This window comes from Mastigoproctus giganteus, chromosome 2, assembly GCF_048544385.1.
Source record: "Mastigoproctus giganteus isolate SK-2022 chromosome 2, ASM4854438v1, whole genome shotgun sequence".
Lineage (NCBI taxonomy): Eukaryota > Metazoa > Arthropoda > Arachnida > Uropygi > Thelyphonidae > Mastigoproctus > Mastigoproctus giganteus.
In genome coordinates, this window is record NC_143576.1 from 1,378,918 (window position 1) to 1,400,398 (window position 21,481).

General features: G+C 38.7%; 1 protein-coding gene across 2 annotated transcripts in view; it reads right to left on the reverse strand.

Moving 5' to 3' along the window:
* l(3)80Fj (lethal (3) 80Fj) overlaps window positions 1-21,481 on the reverse strand; it is a 694,407-nt gene that overhangs the window by 415,172 nt on the left and 257,754 nt on the right. For both annotated transcript variants that reach the window (XM_090387924.1, XM_090387932.1), the window contains exon 20: window positions 3,001-3,179. In XM_090387924.1, coding sequence (XP_090244050.1) covers window positions 3,001-3,179 — 179 coding nt within the window. The remainder of the gene's footprint in view (window positions 1-3,000; window positions 3,180-21,481) is intronic.

Below are 21,481 nucleotides of genomic sequence, written 5' to 3' on the forward strand. Positions count from 1 at the left end.
AATGCTCAAAGTCTGCAAATGCTCATTCCAAAATGAGCATTTGCAGCCTTTATACAACAGTTTACTAAACATGACAATTATGGCTGAAACGTTATCAGAAGCCCTCAAATTGCTCCAGTTTATCATTTTAAATGGAAAACAAAATGAAAAGTTCATCAGGTGCAAACTAATATATAGTTGAACCGCCTCTGGCCCTGATGACAGCAGCACACCGTCAAAGCATTGACAAGAACAATTTCTGAAGATAATCAACTGATAGTTCGTGGTTTCAAACACGAATTATGGCTTCCTGAAGTTCACCTCTGGTTTCTTTCTGGCAACTGCAGATTCCACAAAATTGATGCCAACAGTTCTCTATAGGAATCAGGTCCAGCCAGGCTGTTTCCCCAGCTAAGAGTTGTAATGGACTGTTCTACCAACCATTTTTTCACCTATAACAAATGTATACTCATTACTGTTGAACCTCTAATGCAGAAATGAAGTTAACGTAACTACAGAAGTGCCTACTTACACTTTTCCCTCAATGACAAGGAGCAGAGTCATCCTACACGATGCAGTTACTTGACAAGCTGTAATGGTCTCTAATGGTTGGCAGCAATTTGCCTTCCAATATAGCCAGGTATCCATTGGCATTTCCGGAACCTTTTATAAACTGCAGGTGACCTACTCCATGATATACAAAATGCACCCCCATATCATTTGGCTGGTAGGGAATTTCACTGTAGACACCATACAGTCTGGATGGTATTCTTAACGTCTACGGCAAATCGTTTGTCTCCCATCAGAGCCATGCAGGTTGAATTTCTTCTCATCTGAGAAAATAACTGACATCCACTGCTTGGGGGGTTCATTTAACATGCTCCTTACACCAAATTAATCAGGCCTTTTTCATTTTTTGTGTGAGGCGGGGCTTGTTCTTAGTACAACGGCTACGAGTCCCTTTTTGAAGAGGCATCTTCTGACTGTTACTGCACTTGCTACCACTCCCGTATGTTCTTCCCATTCTCTTTTCAGCTCAGACAAAGAAGTTTTATGGTTTTTAAGACATAAGCGCTTCAAAACGTGCTCCTGATTTGGCATAGACTCGTTTGCGTCCGGTTCCTTTTTTCCTATCAGCAGAAACAGTATTCTTGAGTTTGGAAAGGAATCTACTCACTGTCGACTGATTACAAGACACTCTATAAGCAATATGATGGGAAGAACATCCTTCCTCACGTAATGCAACAATAGCATTCTTTCTTCGTGGCATCAAATGCAAGTAACTCGCCTGACACAAGCAAAGAATGACTGCAACTCTTGCAGAGCGTACTTATAGAGCTAAAGTAACAGCTGATGCAATATTATGTCATCATCCATGCGTGTCAATCTTATCTGATGCAATCTGTAAGAAATATTGCCATATACTTACGTTATTCGGACGATAATTACAATTTTATGGGGTGATGCACTTTCTTTGAACACCAGTGTAAATATAATTTTTTTTTTTTTCATTTTTTTTTATTTATTCATAGTACACAAAGAGCATAGTCTCATTCAATACATAATTCTGAGTAGCACTGAGAAAATTTAAGTTTTCTACTGGTGCATCGATCTTATATTAAGAAGAGTTGCCTTGGTATTGCATTACTCAAAACATGCTGCTCTGGAGTACAGATACAGTATTTCCTCATACGAAGTAACAACACGGACAACCATATAAACTATACAAAGAAATCAGTTAACTAGCCAAGCAATGTGTTGTCAGGTTCAAGAACAAACTGGGATGTTACATACTCACTTCCACTGCACGTGCGTAAACCACAACAAAACATTAACCCAATAACAAAAATGAAAGCATTGCTTACAATAAACAATTTTTTTTATATATTAGTACACATCTGATCAGAATTAGTGGAGTCCCCCAGGGTTCGGTGTTGGGCCCACTGTTGCTGTGTGTATTTATCAATGATATTGATGAAGGCATATCAGGCTTAACATCAAAGTTTGCAGATGACACAAATGTTGGCAGGTTAATGGCAGTGCGCTACTGCAACAAAATCTAGAAAATTTGGGCAGATGGGCTGAGAAGTAGCAACTGAAGTTTAACATTGACAAAAGCAAAGTACTGCATACGTGCAGAAGTAATCCCAGAGAAACTCACCAAATGTGTGGTACTATACTTAGAGTGCTAAGAAATGAAAAAGATCTGGGAGTAATTGTGCAGTCAGATACGAAATTTTTGAGCAATGCAGACAGGCTGCCAGAGCAGGTCACAGTGTATTGTCAATGATATACAGGAATTTTGCTAGTAGGGAAAAGGAGGTGATTATTCCTTTGTATAAGGCAATGGTCAAACCATGCCTTGAGTACTATGTACAGGTCGGGAGACTTCATTTTAGGAAGGATGTAAAGTTCCTTGAGCGTATACAGAGAAGGGCAACAAGATTGGTGAGGGGAATGAAGGGATTCTCTTACCAAGGGAGGCTTAAGTTCTGCAAATTTCAGCGGCTGGAGACTAGGCACCTAGTCTCCAGCTCAGTCAGTTGATCTGACTGAGGTGTATAAGGCCTTGAACGGGTTGAGCACGTTGAATTCTGATGGGATTCTTCCACTTGTTCAGATTACGAACCTAACGGGGCATAAATTCAAATTGAGGAAAGACAAATGTAGAATAGAAATGCGGAAATTTGCCTTTAGCCAGTGGGTGATTAATTGCTGGAACAAACTTCCATCTGTCGATGTGGAAGTTGATAGTTTAAATAAATTCAAGGAGGAACTGGACAAACTTTTAGAGGGAATGGATGTGTGAAATTGTTTTTTTTTTTTTTTTTTTTGGCTGATGCTATATGTAGCAAGGAAGCAAGCATATAACATCAGCTGATGCTATATGCTTGCTTTCTTGCATCACATGCCTCCATTACTACTACTACTAATTACTAGAACGTTATAAAAGTGATAACATTATCCATGGTCACAATAAGCATGTGCACTGTGGCTATGAAAAAAATAATAGGTACTTACTTATCAATAACAGATGTATCAAATAGTTCTCCTTCTTCTGTAAGGAAAATTTCATATTCCTTCTTAGTCACCTCAGAAAGTTGATGAGTACTTAACAATACTGACACTTGCTTTATCACGAGTGGCATGTACTGTTCTGGATCCAGTTTAACTAATGTCTTTACAACGTTTTCTAAACACTATTGAAATATAAGTAAATAAAGATCTAATTAGATTATAAAAGCTACATTCTCTAAGACTATGAAGAAGGAATAGAGTATGCCCAAAATTTATCCATATCAAAAAAAAAAAAAAAAACAAATTTGTATATTGAAATAAAATACTTTAAAAAAAAATCACAAATATTTATTATATTTACTGAATTATGAATTACTGAAATATCATCTGTGATCTCGATTTAGCCACAACAGGGTTGTGGCTAAATTTGTAATAAAAAAAAAAAAAAGATTCACAATGTTCACAGAATAAACATGTTGATGTTATAATAAACAGTAGTGTGTATATGATCACATGCTATCTGAATATCTGTCTAATGCTAACTATGCCATTAAATTATTTTTTACCTTATATTCATATCAAAAGGATGACAAATTGAACTTTGTATGAAAGTCGAATTTTGTCTGTATATTTCAATATTTTTGGCATTTAATGTTTTCTTAATTAATATAAACAATACAAAGCAGTTTAATTATATATTTCTTAAAAAGTGAAAAATTACATTTTACAATAAGATCGCAAAGGAAGCCACACAGCCTGTGGCTTCCTTTGTGGCTTCCTTTGCTGTCCAACCTGTAAGTACCTTTACAGGTTGGACAGCCAATGTGTGTGAACAAGACACACTAACATTCGTAAAATCAGGCAAATGCTAACATTGTAATTTTCTCATGTAGAGGATCTGTGTCCTCATTTTGAATTTAAATCAATATTTTCAGTTTAAACCAAATAAAAATAGAATAAATATAATAAACAGGATATTAAGAAATATTAAAATTTTGAAATATTATATTTTAAATCAAGAAATTGAGATTAACTGAGATTTTTCAGGAATAACTGCATCCACGTAAGATGCAATCAGAATAGCAAAGACCTGCTTAAAGGTAGAAGAACCTTGGAATAAAAACAAGCTTTGATCCTAAATCCATGCACGGCAAATAATTGGATGTATAACAGGAGTTAATTACCCAAAGCTTGATGGGGGCTTTTCTTTTATAACATCTTCAAAGGAGAGGCAAACACATGCGAAGGCCATAAATATGGGCCCTGCACGTTCCATTGCTGTATTTTTTCAAAGTGGGCGGGGGGTGTAAGTAGGCAAAAGGAAGGGAAGCAGGATAGAAGGAAATTCCTGCCCCCCTGTATTTCACTAATAGTTTGGGAATTTGAAAAATCTAGGGATTTTACAACTTAAAGGTCATTTAGAGGAAAGAATATTAACATGAGAGAGAGAGAGAGAGAGAGAGAGAGAGAGAGAGAGAGAGAGAGAGAGAGAGAGAGAGAGAGAGAGAGAGAGAGAGAGAGAGAGAGATGCTTTCCTTGTGCATCTGTTTAGGAATTGCATTTTTTTGTCGATCTCACAGTCAGATAGATGTCCCAGCAAAGGCTCTGTTCTTGTTCTTTCTTCACCCCGCATCATTCTTACCCGCTGGAGCCAGCTCTAACAATAGTGAGTGGACTAATTAATTTTTCAATTTCCCTAACATTAGTAACAGTAATAACCATATAGTGCAATGAAGCAACGGGCTTTTGTGGCACTGGGGGGGACCAAGTAGATAAAAAAACACAAATTATATGATTCCCTCCTCACACAGCTAAGTATCAAAGTTGACCATTGATTTTATACAAATTGTCAACCTCAACTACCTGTGAAGGCAACTTAATCCAGCTTTCAACGACTCACTGGCTAAAAGAAAACTTCCTGCAACCTAATCTAAACCTCAAGCATTGTAATTTGAATTTATAACCCCTAGTTCTGAAATTCTTGAGAATTCCACTTTCATTAATTTACTAATCCCTCTTAGAGCCTCATAAAACCTCAATCAGGTCACCTCTGAGTTGCCCAATCGCCAAGCTCTATAGCCTAAATAATCAGTCTTTGCTCATATGGTCGTCCTTCTGCCCATCTCACAATTCGAGTTGCCTATCTTTGGACCCTATCAAGAAGCTCGATGTCTTTTTTTCAGATGAGTTCTCCATACTTGACCACACTGAATAAACTCAAGATCAGCCCAACAAAATCCAGCATGATGGTGTTTAAAACCAGATTAGATCTGAGAAGGCCCCCCCAGGTCAAAATTAACAACATTTGACTCCCCATCACCGAACAAACTAGAGTTTTCGGTGTAATAATAGACCATCGACTCTCCTTCCTTCTGCACCTGCAGCATGTCCACAATAAAACTAAGAAATTCTCTCCATCCATAGTTTACTAGGAAATCCGTGTCAAGGAACAAGTGGGGGACTCTCAAGGTGCACCCTGACCCTCTATTATAAAGCAGTTTTTCTACCCACTGTTTCATACGCAGCAGGGGCCTGGTGGAACCAGGCCACGAACAGTAAAATGAAAGGAAAATTAGCTTCAATCCAAAGATCAATGCTGCTGGTCTCCCCATGGAGAGACTCTGCGGAGTCTCTCCATGGTTGCATTACAAGTATTGGCTGGCACCCTACCACTGGACCTCCATATTCTTCAGTGGTTTATCCCACAAAATCAAGAAAAGCATCCCAACAGCAATAGCAGGAGTAGAGATCAACCTAAACAGAGAAGTTAAACAAGAAAAACATGCTGTTATAATGAAATGGTAAAACTGTGGCAGACCAGATGGGACATCTCACCGGTGGGCACTGTAACCAGGGTTTTTCCTTCCACAGGTAACTTTCACTACAGCCAAAGCAACCAATAAGTGGTTCTCCCCAACCTTCCAGTCCTCTTTCATTCTCACTGGGCATGGGTCACTAAATATTTTATTTATTTTTTATTTTTGTGTTTTTGTATGGGCGACTCCTAGAACAGAAGTTCATCTCCGCCTCGTTGCTCTGTTCAGTTTTTACAGACCCTGTCAAGGTAAGGCCAATGTGTATCGTGTAAAAAAAAAAAAAAAAAAATTTTTTTTACATGATATACTTCCCTTTGTGGGTCACTAAATAGCAAACTGCACCAGTTAGGACTCGTTGACACAGACCACTGTTACTGCAGGCAGGAAGGAAGAAAATTAGAAGATGTGCTCTCAACTGCACCCTCTACTAAGAGCAAAGAAACAACCTAAAGAGGGAAATCCCCACATACAACGAGGAACAACTACACCAATTAATAGACACCACACGCAAATTGAAGGCATTCGAGGTCATTGCCTGGAAGTTTTCCATGCAGGGCAACCAGGTAGCAAGAGGAACTTGCGGTACTGATGATTAATTGAACATTTTATTTTTCTGGATTTATTGGATGATTGTTACCAGTGGTAACAATCATCCAATTGGATCTGGTTACCAGTAGTGATCATTCGTGTATTAAGAATTTGCAGATAAAGGAACCACTAGGAAGCAGTAATCACAGTGTATTGATGTGAGATTTACTTAAAGATATAATTACCATCAAGGGTAAAGGAAAGGGTTTTTGCTTCAGTAAAGGCGACTACAGGATCTCAGACAGTTTTTAAATTCTGTACAGTGGGATCAACCGATGATGTTACCAACAGCAAATTCTAAGTGGAAAGCATTCAAGGAATTAATCGTGGAAGCTACTAAAGGTTTCATACCTATTAAGAAATATTGTTCAAGGTTTAGGTCTAAATGGTTGTCAAATGAACTAATGAGACTCGTGGCAGAGAAGAAAAATGCATGGGATGCATATAATTTATCAGGCGACACAGAAGCCAATGGCAGATATAAGCCAGTCTGTAATCAAGTCACAAAGGAGGTTAAACAGGCGAACACAGATTACGAGAAATCTTTGGCAAAGGATGCTAAGAAAAACAGCAAGGATTTCTTTACTTATATACTTGGACTGGGAGAATGAGAGTAGCCTTGTGCAGGCAAAGTTTTTACTGTTCCTGGAATAGAGAAGTTTTTTTCTGTTTTATTAGCTTAAATTGGCATAATAACTTATTTTCTAGAGTGGCTTTATATTCCTAGTTAAGATACTTAGTTTAAAGTTTAACTTAGATAGAGATTAGTAGGTATTACTTATCGGTAAGGGTATCAAATCCACATGTTACAAGTTGCAGCTCCACTGAATGAGAAGTTTTTTAGCCATATTTAGCCGCTTTATTGACCAATTGTTATATTAAATTATTTTCTATAAGGAGCTTATAGACCTAGTCAGAATTCTTAGTTTATTCTGAATTGAGACAGCAAGATTTGGAAGTTAATTAATACTTAAGTGTCCGTAGATTTACCATTCGTAACTTGCTGCCATTGTTATACGATACATTATATCCCAAACTATATAGTGTAAGCTTAGTATAGTATATAATAGTGTCAATTAATGAGTAAATTCTATTAATCTTGTTAAACTTCATTGTCAATTAAATAGTACTTTTTAAATAAATACATATAACGACTTAGATTACAAACGAAACATAATTAATTAATACATAACTTGATACATAAACAGAACTCGCAGATAACAGTCGATACTGAAAATTATATATAGCGTTATAACTGTGTTGAGATACAAGTTTAGGGTTATAATTTTTTACTGAAATTGAAATTTTATTGAAATTAAATCGAAATCATGACTCAGACCAGAGCAGCAAAGCAAAAGGCACAAGCTAATGGGAGTGCTGTGGCTCAGGGGAGAACTGACATTGATGTTTGTGGAGCAATCGGGTACAGGACATGATATTGCCATGGGGGATGTCTTTGTGTGTGCGATGTAAGGACTGTAAGGAAATCAGGTGAAAACTCATCATTGTTATGGACCTATATGAGAGCTTCAAGGACAGAATGGATGCCCTCGAAGGATCTAAATTGAGGGCCCATCAAGCTCTCAGCTGCCCACATCAATGCTGGAGCTTGCACTTGGTCATCACGCAACACAGCGGCAACCCCCAAGGCAGAATGCGCTGGTCCCACAGGAACTAGTAGTTCTTTGTGACTATTGTCAGGGAAATGGGGAACATGCTTTGTAAAAAGGATAGGTGGAACAGGACCAGGGTATGTCTGCCAGGGGCAAAGGTTAATGACATTGTAGAGCGGATATCATCTTTTAAGGGCACAAAAGATGATATAGTTGTACACGTTGGCACTAATGATATTAAGAGTAGGAGACTGGCGGAATTACTTAACAAGTACAGGTCACTGTTGAAAAAAAGCCCGTGAATTAGGGTTGAATTTGAAAGTGTCTGCAATTCTGCCCAGACACGATAGAAGGGAGTATATGATGAGAGCCTTGTCAATCAATTCAGCCCTGGAGAGATTGTGCAAGGCTCAAGGGGTAGAATTTTTTTTAACCTGGTCTGTACTTGTTAACAGGAGAGAATGCTTCTACAGGGATGGGATACACTTAAATAGAAAGTGTGCAAGAATATTTGCTGATGCTATTGAGGCAGTGTTAGGTGAGTCAGAAAACTGCTAGCTTGGGGGGGATAAAAGGACTAATAGATTAACAGTAGCCACTGGCAGAGGTGAAAGTGATTCTTGCACTGCTTCTATTGGAATGAGCAGCAGCCTGGAAAACAAGAAGCAGGATATTTCAGAGACTGCTGGGAGTCACTGCGGTACAAGTAAACACATGGGTTGTGTTAGGGTAGCTAAGAATAGGAACAGGTGCACTTGTGTATACTTGTGTGTACACTAACGCTAGGAGTTTGGTAAATAAATTTGATGAATTTGAGGTATTGCTCAAAACATTAAAGATAGATATTGTTGGGATATCAGATATGTGGTGTCACAGAGATATAAGGAATGCAGAACTGGAATTTGGGGAGTACAATGTGTACAGAAAGGATAGACAGGACAGGAAGGGAGGAGGTGTTATGCTATTAGTTTAGAAACATAAAATCCAAGTAAGTGAAGCCAGTCGACATCACTGGACAGTACAGTGTCAGGTCAGTTTGGTGTGACATAAGCATTAGGAGATCAAAATTGAGAGTAGGCGTGTGCTATAGGCTTAATGACTCTGATGAGTATAATAAGAAACTGTACGGGGAAATAGAGTGGGCCAGCAAATCAGAGAGTCTTATAATGGGGGATTTTAATTCCCCAGATATTGACTGGAATTTGTGAGTTGGTCACTCACACACACTAACAAGGCTTTTGTGGACTTACTGGATGATTGTTTTCTACATCAGCATGTTTGGGAGGCAACTAGAGGGAGTAATACTCTTGATCTGATTATCAGTAGTGATTCTTCATGCATTAAGAATCTACAGATTAAAGAACCACTAGGTGGCAGTGATCACAGTGTGCTGAAGTGGGATTTATTCAAAGAGGTAACTACCATCAGGGGTAAAAGGGAAGGGTTTTTGCTTTCTTAAAGGCGACTACGACGGTCTGAGACAGTATTTAAATTCTATACAGTGGAACCAATTGATGATGTTACCAACAGCAAATTTAAAATGGGAGGCATTCAAGGAATTTATCTATGAAGCTAATAGGCTTTACATACCAACTAAGAAATATTGTTCAAAGTTTAGTCCTAAATGGATGTCAGATGAACTAATGAGACATATGGCAGAGAAGAAAAATTCATCGGATACATATAAATTAATGGGTGACATGGAAGCCTATGATAGATATCAGTTGGTCTGTAACCAAGTCACAAAGGAGATTAAGCAGGCAAAGGCAGATTATGAGAAATCCTTGGCAAAGAATGCAAAGAAAAATAGAAAAGAGTTCTTTACCTATATAAAATCTAGAAGGAAAGGGATGAATCAGATTGGTCCACTGGATACTGATGGTTCAACAATTGAGGATCCTGCTCAGGTGGCTAACAAACAAAATGAGTATTTTGCATCTACATTCACACATGAGGAGTTATTCAGGAAGGGGAATGCCAGAGGTGAAGTAAAATCTGGTAGTGAGCTAGATGATTTTGTAATAACTGCGAGGAAAGTGGAGGAGAAACTGCTAGGGATAAACATAAAAAAGGCACCCGTGGTGGATGGGATCTATCCATTTATATTAAAGGAGGCAGCAAAGGAAGTAAGCAAACCCTTAGCCATAATTATAAGACTTCTTTGGACTCAGGGGAGGTACCCATAGACTGGAGATGTGCAAATGTGACCCCAATTCACAAAGGAGGATCAAAGGCTGACACAAGTAATTATATACCTGTGAGTTTAACTTCTGTTCCAGGAAAATTAATGGAGGCACTGGTTAGAGAAGCATTGCAGGATCATCTAGACAAGCCTTCAGTTATAGCTGGCACACACAGCATGGTTTTGTTAAGGGAAAGTCTTGCCTGACCAATTTTATTGGATACTATGATGTGGTCACAAAGGAACTGGATGCAGGGAATAACTTTGATATTATATATTTGTATCTTAGAAAGGCTTTTGATACTGTTGCACATGGAAGACTGCTGCACAAATTGCAACAGCGTGGCATTGGAGGCAAATTGCTGCTATGGATAAAGGGATGGTTGAGGGGGAGAAGATAGAGTGATAATCAATGGACACTGCTCATCGTGGACTAATGTTATCAGTGGAGTTCCTCAGGGTTCAGTGTTGGGTCCATTGTTGTTTTCTGTATTTATAAATGATATTGATTATGGTATATCAAGCTTAATGTCCAAGTTTGTAGACGATACAAAGGTTGGCAGGGTTGTTAAGGACACTACTGACACTATGCTGCAGCAACAGGATCTAGAAATGTTGAGCAGATGGGCTGAGAGGTGGCAAATGAAGTTTAACACTGACAAATGTAAAGTACTACATATGGGAAACAGTAAACCCAGAGCAACGTATCATCTCTGTGGTACTACACTAAAGGTGGTAGAGAATGAAAAGGACCTGGGGGTAATTGTGCAGGCAGGTATGAAGTTCTCTAGTTCTCTGAGCATTGCAGACAGGCTGCAAGAGTGGCTCATAGTGTCTTGTCAGTGATATATACAGGAATTTTTCTAGCAGGGATAAGGAGGTGATTATTCCCTTGTATAAGGCAATGGTAAGGCCACACCTTGAGTACTGTATACAGGTCTGGAGGCCTCATTTCAAGAATGATGTAGAGCTCCCGGAACGAGTACAGAGAAGGGCAACAAGATTAGTGAATGGAACGAAGGGTTGCTCTTACAAAGAAAGGCCTAAGTTTTGCAAATTACAGTGTCTGGAGACTAGGCACTGGCGAGGTGATCTGATAGAAGTGTATAAAGCCTTGAATGGTTTGAGCATGCTCAATGCTGATGGGATTCTGCCTCTTGGTCAGAATAATCACCTGAGAGGGCATAAATTCAAATTGAGGAAAGACAGATGTAGGATAGATGTGCGGAGATTTGCCTTTAGCCAGCGGGTAGATGGAACAGACTTCCATCCCTTGTTGTAGAAGTTGATAGCCTAAATAAATTTAAGGCTCAGCTGGACAGGTATTTCAAATGAACGAATGGAGGGGTGAAATGGGAGTTGGGTTTTTTTTTTTTTTTTTTTTTGCTTGATGCTGCATAAGCTTGCTTTCTTGCATCATATGCCTCTACTAATGCTAATGCTAATAAACTCTTAAAGAAAGAGGGATGAATCTGATTGTCCACTTCATATATCAATGGTTTGTCTGTTGATGATCCTGCTCTGAAAGCATACAAACTGAAACTTCATTGACACATGAAGAGTTATTAAGGATTGAAAATGCCAGGAGGTCATCAAATTGTAGCAATGTGCTTAATGATTTTGTAATGTTGTTATTTTGGTTTTTAGGAGCATTAGCAACTAAGGCCATATTGCTCCGGGGATATGCGGTGGTCATTCCCTGACCTTTCCGCATCCTCTGCATTTGGTGTGACTGGCTCAAACCCCGGTCTAATCAAGAAGCGTTTGCTACGCACTGCTGCTCCTTTCCACCTGGCTACGGATGCGCCTTGATTTTGTAATAAGTGAGAGCAAAGTGGAGGAGAAATTGTTGAAGTTAAACATAAGAAAGGCACATGGGGGTGGATGGGATCTATCCAGTTATATTAAAGGAGGCAGCAAAAGAAGTAAGCAAACCCTTAGCCATAATTATAATTTTGAGAGCATCTTTGGACTCAGGATAGGTCTCCACAGACTGGAGATGTGCAAATGTATCCCCAATTCACAAAGGGGGGAATCGAACGGTGATACGAGTAATTACAGACCAGTTAGTTTAACTTCTGTTCTGTGTAAAAGAATGAAGTCACTGGTTAAAGATGTATTGCAGGATCATCTAGACAAGACTGTAGCAATAATTCAGACAGCATGGGTTTGTTAAGGGAGAGTCTTGTCTGACAAATTTGATAGGATATTATGATATGGTTACAAAGGAACTGGATGCAAAAAATAATTTTGATATCATATACTTGGATTTCAGGAAAGCTTTTGACACTGTTGCGCATGGAAGACTACTGCACAAATTCGAGCAGAATGGTATTAAGGGTAAGTTGCTATAATGGATAAAAGGATGGTTAAGTGGGAGAAGACAGAGGGTGGTAATCAATGGGTGCTGCTCTTCGTGGACTAATGTTATTAGTGCAGTCCCACAGGGTTCGGTGTTGGGTCCACTGTTGTTTTGTATATTTATCAATGATATTGATGAAGGTATATCAGGCTTAATGTCGAAGTTTGCAGATGATACAAAGGTTGGCAGGGTTGTTAATGACAGTAATGGCAGTGTGCTATTGCAACAGGATCTAGATAATTTGGGCATATGGGCTAAGAAGTGGCAACTGAAGTTTAACCTTGAAAAATGCAAAGTACTGCATATGGGTAGAAGTAACCCCAGAGAAACGTACCAACTGTGTGGTACTACACTTAAGGTGGTAGAAAATGAAAAAGACCTGGGAGTAATTGTGCAGGCAGATATGAAGTTTTCTGAGCAATGCAGACAGGTGGCCAGGGCAGGTCATGGGGTTTTGTCAATGATATATAGGAATTTTGCTAGCAGGGAAAAGGAGGTGATTATCCCTCTGTATAAGGCAATGGTCAGGCCACGCCTTGAGTACAGCGTACAGGTCTCGAGGCCTCGTTTTAGGAAGGATGTAGATTTACTTGAGCATGTACAGAGAAGGGCAACAAGATTGGTGAGGGGAATGAAGGGATCCTCTTACCAAGAGAGGCTTAAGTTCTGCAAATTGCAGTGGCTGGAGACTAGGCACCTGCGCGGTGCTCTGATTGAGGTACATAAGGCCTTGAATGGGTTAAGCAAGCTGAATTCTGATGGGATCCTTCCATTTGTTCAGATTATGAACCTAAGGGGGCATAAATTCAAATTAAGAAAGGGATGTAGAATAGATGTGCGGAAACTTGCCTTTAGCCAGTGGGTGGTTAATTGCTGGAACAAACTTCCATCTGTTGTTGTGGAAGTTGATAGGTTGAATAAATTTATGGAAGAACTGGACAGGCATTTGGAGGGAATGGTGTGTTTTTTTTTTTTTTTTGGCTGATGCTGCATAAGCTCATACACATGCTTTCTTGCATCACATGCCACTACTACTACTACTACATCATAATTTTGATATCATATATTTGGATTTCAGGAAAGCTTTTGACACTGTTGCGTGTGGAAGACTATTGTACAAATTGGAGCAGAATGGTATTAAGGGTAAGTTGCTACAATGGGTAAAAGGATGGTTGAGTGGGAGAAGACAGAGGGTGTTAATTAATGGGTGCTGCTCTTCGTGGACTAATGTAATTAGTGGAGTCCCACAGGATTCGGTTTTGAGTCCACTGTTGTTTTGTATATTTATCAGTGATATTGATGAAGGTATATCAGGCTTAGTGTCAAAGTTTGTAGATGATACAAAGGTTGGCAGGGTTGTTAATGAGAGTAATGGCAGTGTGCTACTGTAACAGGATCTAGATAATTTGGGCAGATGGGCTAAGAAGTGGCAACTGAAGTTTAACCTTGACAAATGCAAAGTACTTCATATCTGCATTCAGATATGAAGTTTTCAGATATGAACCTAAGGGGGCATATGGGTAGAAGTAACCCCAGAGAAACGTACCAACTGTGGCACCACACTTAAGGTGGTAGAAAATGAAAAAGACCTTGGAGTAATTGTGCATTCAGATATGAAGTTTTCTGAGCAATGCAGACAGGCTGCCAGGGCAGGTCATGGGGTTTTGTCAATGATATATAGGAATTTTGCTAGCAGGGAGAAGGAGGTGATTGTCCCTCTGTATAAGGCAATGTCAGGCAACACCTTGAGTACTGCGTACATGTCTGGAGGCTTCATTTTAGGAAGGATGTAGATTTACTTGAGCATGTACAGAGAAGGGCAACAAGATTGGTGAGGGGAATGAAGGGATCCTCTTACCCAAGTGAGGCTTAAGTACTGCAAATTGCAGTGGCTGGAGACTGGGCACCTGCACGGTGATCTGATTGAGGTGTATAAGGCCTTGAATGGGTTGAGCATGCTGAATTCTGATGGGATCCTTCCATTTGTTCATATTACGAAACTAAGGGGGCATAAATTGAAATTAAGAAAAGACAGATGTAGAATAGATGTTCGGAAATTTGCCTTTAGCCAGCAGGTGGTTAATTGCTGGAAAAACTTCCATCTGTCGTTGTGGAAGTTGATAGGTTAAATAAATTTAAGGAGGAACTGGACAGGCATTTGGAGGGAATGGTGTGATTTTTTTTTTTTTTTTTTTGGCTGATGCTGCACTTGCTTTCTTGCATCACATGCCACTGCTACTACTACTACCACCCATTTTTGGATCCTTTCAAAATACTCACTTTTTTTTTTTTTAAGTGTAGTCTCCATATCTGAATGTAGTATTCTAAGTTCATTCTTACAATTGTCTTACATACCCACTTGCCAAAAACATGAAAACCTTTGTATTAAATGTGAATAAATGCAAAGAAAACTGTGATGGGGGGGGGGGGGGGAGATGACGTGTTACCTTGCTAAGTATAAAGACTGAACAAGTTGTTTGATTGCAGTAATGTGAAGCCAGAATGGAGAAAACATGATTTATCAGACTTTGAAATAGGTCTTATCATGAGGGCACATTGAGCAGGAGCCACAATTCAAGAAATGAGACACATTACTAAAAATTATAGAAATCTTATAATACCGTGAATAATCAGAATAAAATATGAAATAGCAAGTGCTTAAAAAACGGTACTCACCTTTGAATAAACCTGCAATAATTTTTTGAAAAGAATGGTAATTAAATCATTTTGGTGAGGAAGGAGGTAGAGTGAAGGAAATTAAAGGGGGTGTTCAGGGTGATTTAACGGATTTTAAAATGGGGCCCAAGGAAGTAGAAGTGCACATCTCCAATTCTAGGTTGTCTTAGAAAAGGAAGACATCATTAAGAGTAAATTAAAATGAAATTTTAAAAATTTTAAAATGGATAATATAGTATGACGGAGCCAATAAAATTGGCTCCGTCCAATTAAATTTTATTTGCTCCAATGAAATTTAATTTTAAAATTTCATTTTAATTTACTCTTAATGATTTCTTCCTTTTCTAAGACAACCTAGAATTGGAGATGTGCACTTCTACTTCCTTGGGCCCCATTTTAAAATCCGTTAAATCACCCTGAACACCCCCTTTAATTTCCTTCACTCTACCTCCTTCCTCACCAAAATGATTTAATTACCATTCTTTTCGAAAAATTATTGCAGATTTATTCAAAGGTGAGCACTGTTTTTTAAGCACTTGCTATTTCATATTTTAGAAATAAAAGACATAACTGGTTTCTCAAAAGCATTCATCTCAAAGGTTTATGACTGGAAAGCGAGCAGTTCTTCTATGTCTCAAAGCCATAAATGTGGCTGAAAAACGATAATTCAAGAGTGAAGATGTACTCTAAGTAGGACTATACGGAAAAATAGGACATCTGATTTCAACCAAGCCCAGAACTGCCCTATTTCAACCCATACCATGTGCAGGGAATTGAAGAAATTGCATATTGGCAGTTGTCTTGCCTATTCAGAGGGAAAAAAAGGAAAATCTGCTTGCACTAATGCTGAGAATGTCGTGATTGGACAGTGTAACGATGGAAGAAATTCATATGATCAGACAAATCATGATACACTTTGTTTTGGTACACAGAGTAGTAGTAGTAGTAGTAGTAGTAGTAGTAGTAGTGGCACATGATGCAAGAAAGCAAGTGTAGGAGCTTATGCAGCATCAGCCAAAAAAAAAAAAAAAAAAAAAAAAAAAAAATCACACCATTCCCTCCAAATGCCTGTCCAGTTCCTCCTTAAATTTATTTAACCTATCAACTTCTACAACGACAGATGGAAGTTTGTTCCAGCAATTAACCACCCGCTGGCTAAAGGCAAATTTCCGCACATCTATTCTACATCTGTCCTTTCTTAATTTGAACTTATGTCCCCGTAGGTTGGTAATCTGAACAAGTGGAAGGATCCCATCAGAATTCAGCGTGCTCAACCCATTCAAGGCCTTATACACCTCAATCAGATCACCGCGCAGGTGCCTAGTCTCCAGCCACTGCAATTTGCGGAACTTAAGCCTCTCTTGATAAGAGAATCCCTTCATTCCCCTCACCAATTGTGTTGCTCTTCTCTGTACACGCTCAAGCAAATCTACATCCTTCCTAAAATGAGGCCTCCAGACCTGTACGCAGTACTCAAGGCGTGGCCTGACCATTGCCTTATACAGAGGGACAATCACCTCCTTTTCCCTGCTAGCAAAATTCCTATATATCATTGACAAAACCCCATGACCCGCCCTAGCAGCCTGTCTGCACTGCTCAGAAAACTTCATATCTGACTGCACAATTACTCCCAGGTCTTTTTCATTTTCTACCACCTTAAGTGTAGTACCACACAGTTGGTACGTTTCTCTGGGGTTATTTCTACCCATATGCAGTACTTTGCATTTGTCAAGGTTGAACTTCAGTTGCCACTTCTTAGCCCATCTGCCCAAATTATCTAGATCCTGTTGCAGTAGCACACTGCCATTACTGTCATTAACAACCCTGCCAACCTTTGTGTCATCTGCAAACTTCGACATTAAGCCTGATATACCTTCATCAATATCATTGATAAATACACAAAACAACAGTGGACCCAACACCGAACCCTGTGGGACTCCACTAATAACATTAGTCCACGAAGAGCAGCACCCATTGATTACCACCCTCTGTCTTCTCCCACTTAACCATCCTTTTATCCATTGTAGCAACTTACCCTTAATACCATTCTGCTCCAATTTGTACAGTAGTCTTCCATGCGCAACAGTGTCAAAAGCTTTCCTGAAATCCAAGTATATGATATCAAAATTATTTTTTGCATCCAGTTCCTTTGTGACCACATCATAATAACCAATCAAATTTGTCAGACAAGACTTTCCCTTAACAAACCCATGCTGCGTTTGAGTTATCGCTGCAGTCTTGTCTAGATGATCCTCACGTGCTGCAAGAACCTCACGCTTGCTTTGTTAGTACAACCCAAATCTGGAGATGATATGGAATAGGGAATATTGGCATAGACTGCTCTGTTGATGCTAGTGGAAGGCTGAATGTCATCCAGGGAGTACATGAATTTTTTATCAGATCTACTACACCTTGCAGTGTTACACTTTTATCTTGAAGGTGATGGCTACTTTATGAATGACAATGCATCATGTCAGAATGGTTCAGAGAATATGACACAGATTTCCGTCATCTTCCCTGGCTCCCACATTCACATGATATCAATCCTGTTGAGAAAGTGTAGGATATACTGGAGAGAGAGAGAGCTATTCAACAATTAAGTTCTCTTCCTTCAAATTTGTTTTCAGCTCTGTGATATTTTCTTGCAAATATGGTTACAATTAGACCAAAACACACTAAAACACCTTATAGAATTCATACCATGCTGCCTACTTTCTGTTATTCGAAACAAAGGCTGTTCAAGTTTGCTCAATAAAGGTTTGAAATTTTTTTTTTTTTTTTTTTTTTGTTTTGTTTTGGCTAGTATGTGTATATTGGGATTATGTCCTTCATATCCACACAAACAAGTAGTAGTAGTGGCACGTGATGCAAGAAAGCAAGTGTATGAGCTTATGCAGCATCAGCCAAAGAAAAAAAATTTACAAACAATTCCCTCTAAATGTTTGTCCAGTTCCTAATAAAATTTATTTAACCTATCAACTTCCACAATGACAGATGGAATTTTGTTCCAGCATTAACCACCCGCTGGCTAAAGGCAAATTTCCGCACATCTATTTTACATCTGTATTTCCTCAGTTTGAATTTATGCCCCTTTTGGTTTGTAGTCTGAACAAGTGGAAGAATCCCATCAGAATTCAGTGTGCTCAACCAATTCAAGGCTTATACACCTCAATCAGATTACTTGCAGGTGTCTAGTCTCCAGCCTTCAATTTGCAGAATATAAGCCTCTCTTGGTAAGAGGATCCCTTCATTCCCCTCACCAATCTTGTTGCCCTTCTCTGTACATGCTCAAGCAAATCTACATCCTTCCTAAAATGAGGCCTCCAGACCAGTATGCAGTACTCAAGGCGTGGCCTGACCATTGCCTTATACAGAGGGACAATCAGCAAATGTTTTTTTTGTGGAAATGTACAATTTTGGCTGCTCAAACTCACTTCAACAACCCTATAATTTCAATCAAAATCTATCTAGTCTTTGTGCATTATTAATGCAGCCTGTCCCCAACATACGTAAGAGATACATTCCAGGACTTCTTATGTAAGTAGAGTTTTATGTAACTCAGGAATGACTAATAAAATATTGCTACTATATCCCTGATATGCCAAAATTACAAAGACCACATAATATCCTGAAAAGAATGAAGAAAAATACCATATTTCCCCATGTATAAGAAGCACCTTAATTTTGGGGCCCGAAATTTGAAAAAAAAAATGTATTACATAAAATTATTGAACTCAAGTTTTATTTATTCATACAACTCCCCATCACTGTCAAAACTCCCATTCATTAGCTCGTCCTCATCTGTGTCTGATAACAAATCACTGTCTTCATATATTGCCTTGTCCTCAGTTCCATCTATGGCATTTGAAATGCCACACTTCTTAAATGACCTGACAAAGATCTCAATCTTGATATCATCCCAGGATCTTTTCACCTAGGTACAAACTTCTATAGTTGGTTTCTTCACTCTTACCGCTGGTGTCAAATTGTCCCCAGAGGACTTCATCCATTGGTTCTATTCGTCTCTCATGGCAGCTTTGAAGGGTTTGTTAATGTTGACATCAAGTGGTTGGAGCTGGGATATCAAGCTTCCAGGTATGACGGCAAGTTTTGTTTTTTGCTCTGCAGCAATCTTCTTTGTATTTTTTGTTATGTGTGCCCTGAACTGATCAAGCACCAATAGGGCAGGTTTGCATAAGAGCCCACCTGGTCTCCTGCTCCAAACTTTCTCAAACCATATCTTCATTCCATCCTGATCCATCCAACCCTTGTCTTGAATGTGGACAATCACTCCTCAAGGCATGTCTTCTTTTGGCATTGTTTTGCATTTGGAAATCAGCATAGGAGGCAGCTTGGTTCCGTCGGCACAACAAGCTAGAACTGTATAATGGCTCTTTTCATGTCCACTTGTCTTCACAGTTACAGTTTTCACCCCCCTTCTTATCAACAGTTCTGTTACTTGGGACATCAAACTGAAGGGGGATTTCATCCATATTTGCAATCTGTCCCAACTCAAACTGATGTGTCTTCCGACATTGAATGACAAAACAATGAAATTCAAGGACCTTCTCTCATAGCTTTCAGGCATCTTTTGGGCAAATCTGGTGCATATACGCATGCTTAGTCCATTCCGTTTCATGAACCTGAAGCACCAGTTGTGTCCTCCTTTGAAACCAGTAACTTCTTTTTCATCAGCAATTCTTCTTGCCTCATGCTGAACCATCTTTGTGGACACAGGAATTCCAATTGCCCTTTGCTCTTCAATCCATATCTTCAATTCCCTCTCTAAATCAGGCCATTTTGCTGACTTGCCTCTCATGGCCTTCTTCTGCCATGGCATTTTCAGTAGGGTTTCTTCTTACCATAGCCAGTCTCGGATTGTTTTCTCAGTTGGAGGAGGACCACAACTTACGTTCAGCATCACGATTTCCATTCACTTTTACAAACTGGATCACTTTTAACTTGAATTCAGCACTGTACGAAAATCTTTTCTGAGCCATTTCTGGGCAGAATGTGGCAAAACGTAACCTAATATACCAGTAACAAGTGCGTGTGAAACAATGAGCGCAAAGACAACAAGCACAAAAAAGCGGGAAATGCAAGTAAAAAAATCTACAACCACTGTTTAAGACGCACCCAGTTTTTAGACCCCAAATTTTTCGAAAAAGGGTGCGTCTTATACATGGGGAAATATGGTAGTTATGTATACCATAACAAAAACTTTTTCTGGGGACAGCAGTGAAGTAATACCACTTTGACTTATTCTCTTAGGTGGGACCATGATAACAGTCAAAATGAAATTTTCTCTAAAGAACTTCACAGGGTTAAGTTAAAAGAGATGCTGTCAAATCTTGCGACATGCTCCCACTTCGCTCTCAAACAAAACTGAACTGATTCTACAATCCAGAAAGAAAGGAAGGAAAGGATGTAGAGACAAAGGGCTAGAGTGTAATTCTCCGAAGAAATAGCCGATGGGACACAGTCCACGTGGCTTGAAGGTTGTGGAGATTTCTCCGAAGTGCTTGGATGTAGTTCACCTGTCTCAAACACGTTGTTGAATATTCCTTCAGAAATTTAAAGCAGATAATGAAATGTTAACTCTAGTTATTTACCTAGATTCTAGTTACGCTGCAGTTTATCATCCGACATAGTTTGTATAGGAATGAAAATAAAAACATACTTATTGTTCCTTCATTCGACTTCATTCTTAAAAATTATACGGGAAGTATCTTTATGATACAAAAAAAAAAAAAAAAAAAAAAAAATTATGTAAGTCTGAAGTTACATACTTGGGCTTACATAAGTCAGGGACTAACTGTATATTAAAGCCAATTCTCAGTCACGTTGACTTAATTTAATATTTTATTAAAGTTTTTGATTTATGTGTTTGTTCCTCAACTTTTTAGCATCTGTGCATTTGTTTGTTAGCAATTTGCCTATTATGGTTAAACTTAAAGCAAAACAATATAGACAGACTTTTTCAATGCTCAAAATTTATTAAATTTTGATATCCTTCTGTTTCAAATTTGTAGTGAATTTTTACTTGGATTTATCTGATTAAGTAGATGAAAGTTTTCTTACCTTGGTGAATAATTTATGTATAACAACTGGCCAACATAAAAGATTATTTTGTAGCCAATGTTCAATGTATTGGTATCGGCATGATAAAAATACTTTTCAATTATTCCTAACATTTTTTGCATAATAAAATGTTATAATATCATTTTATAGCATATATGTACATACC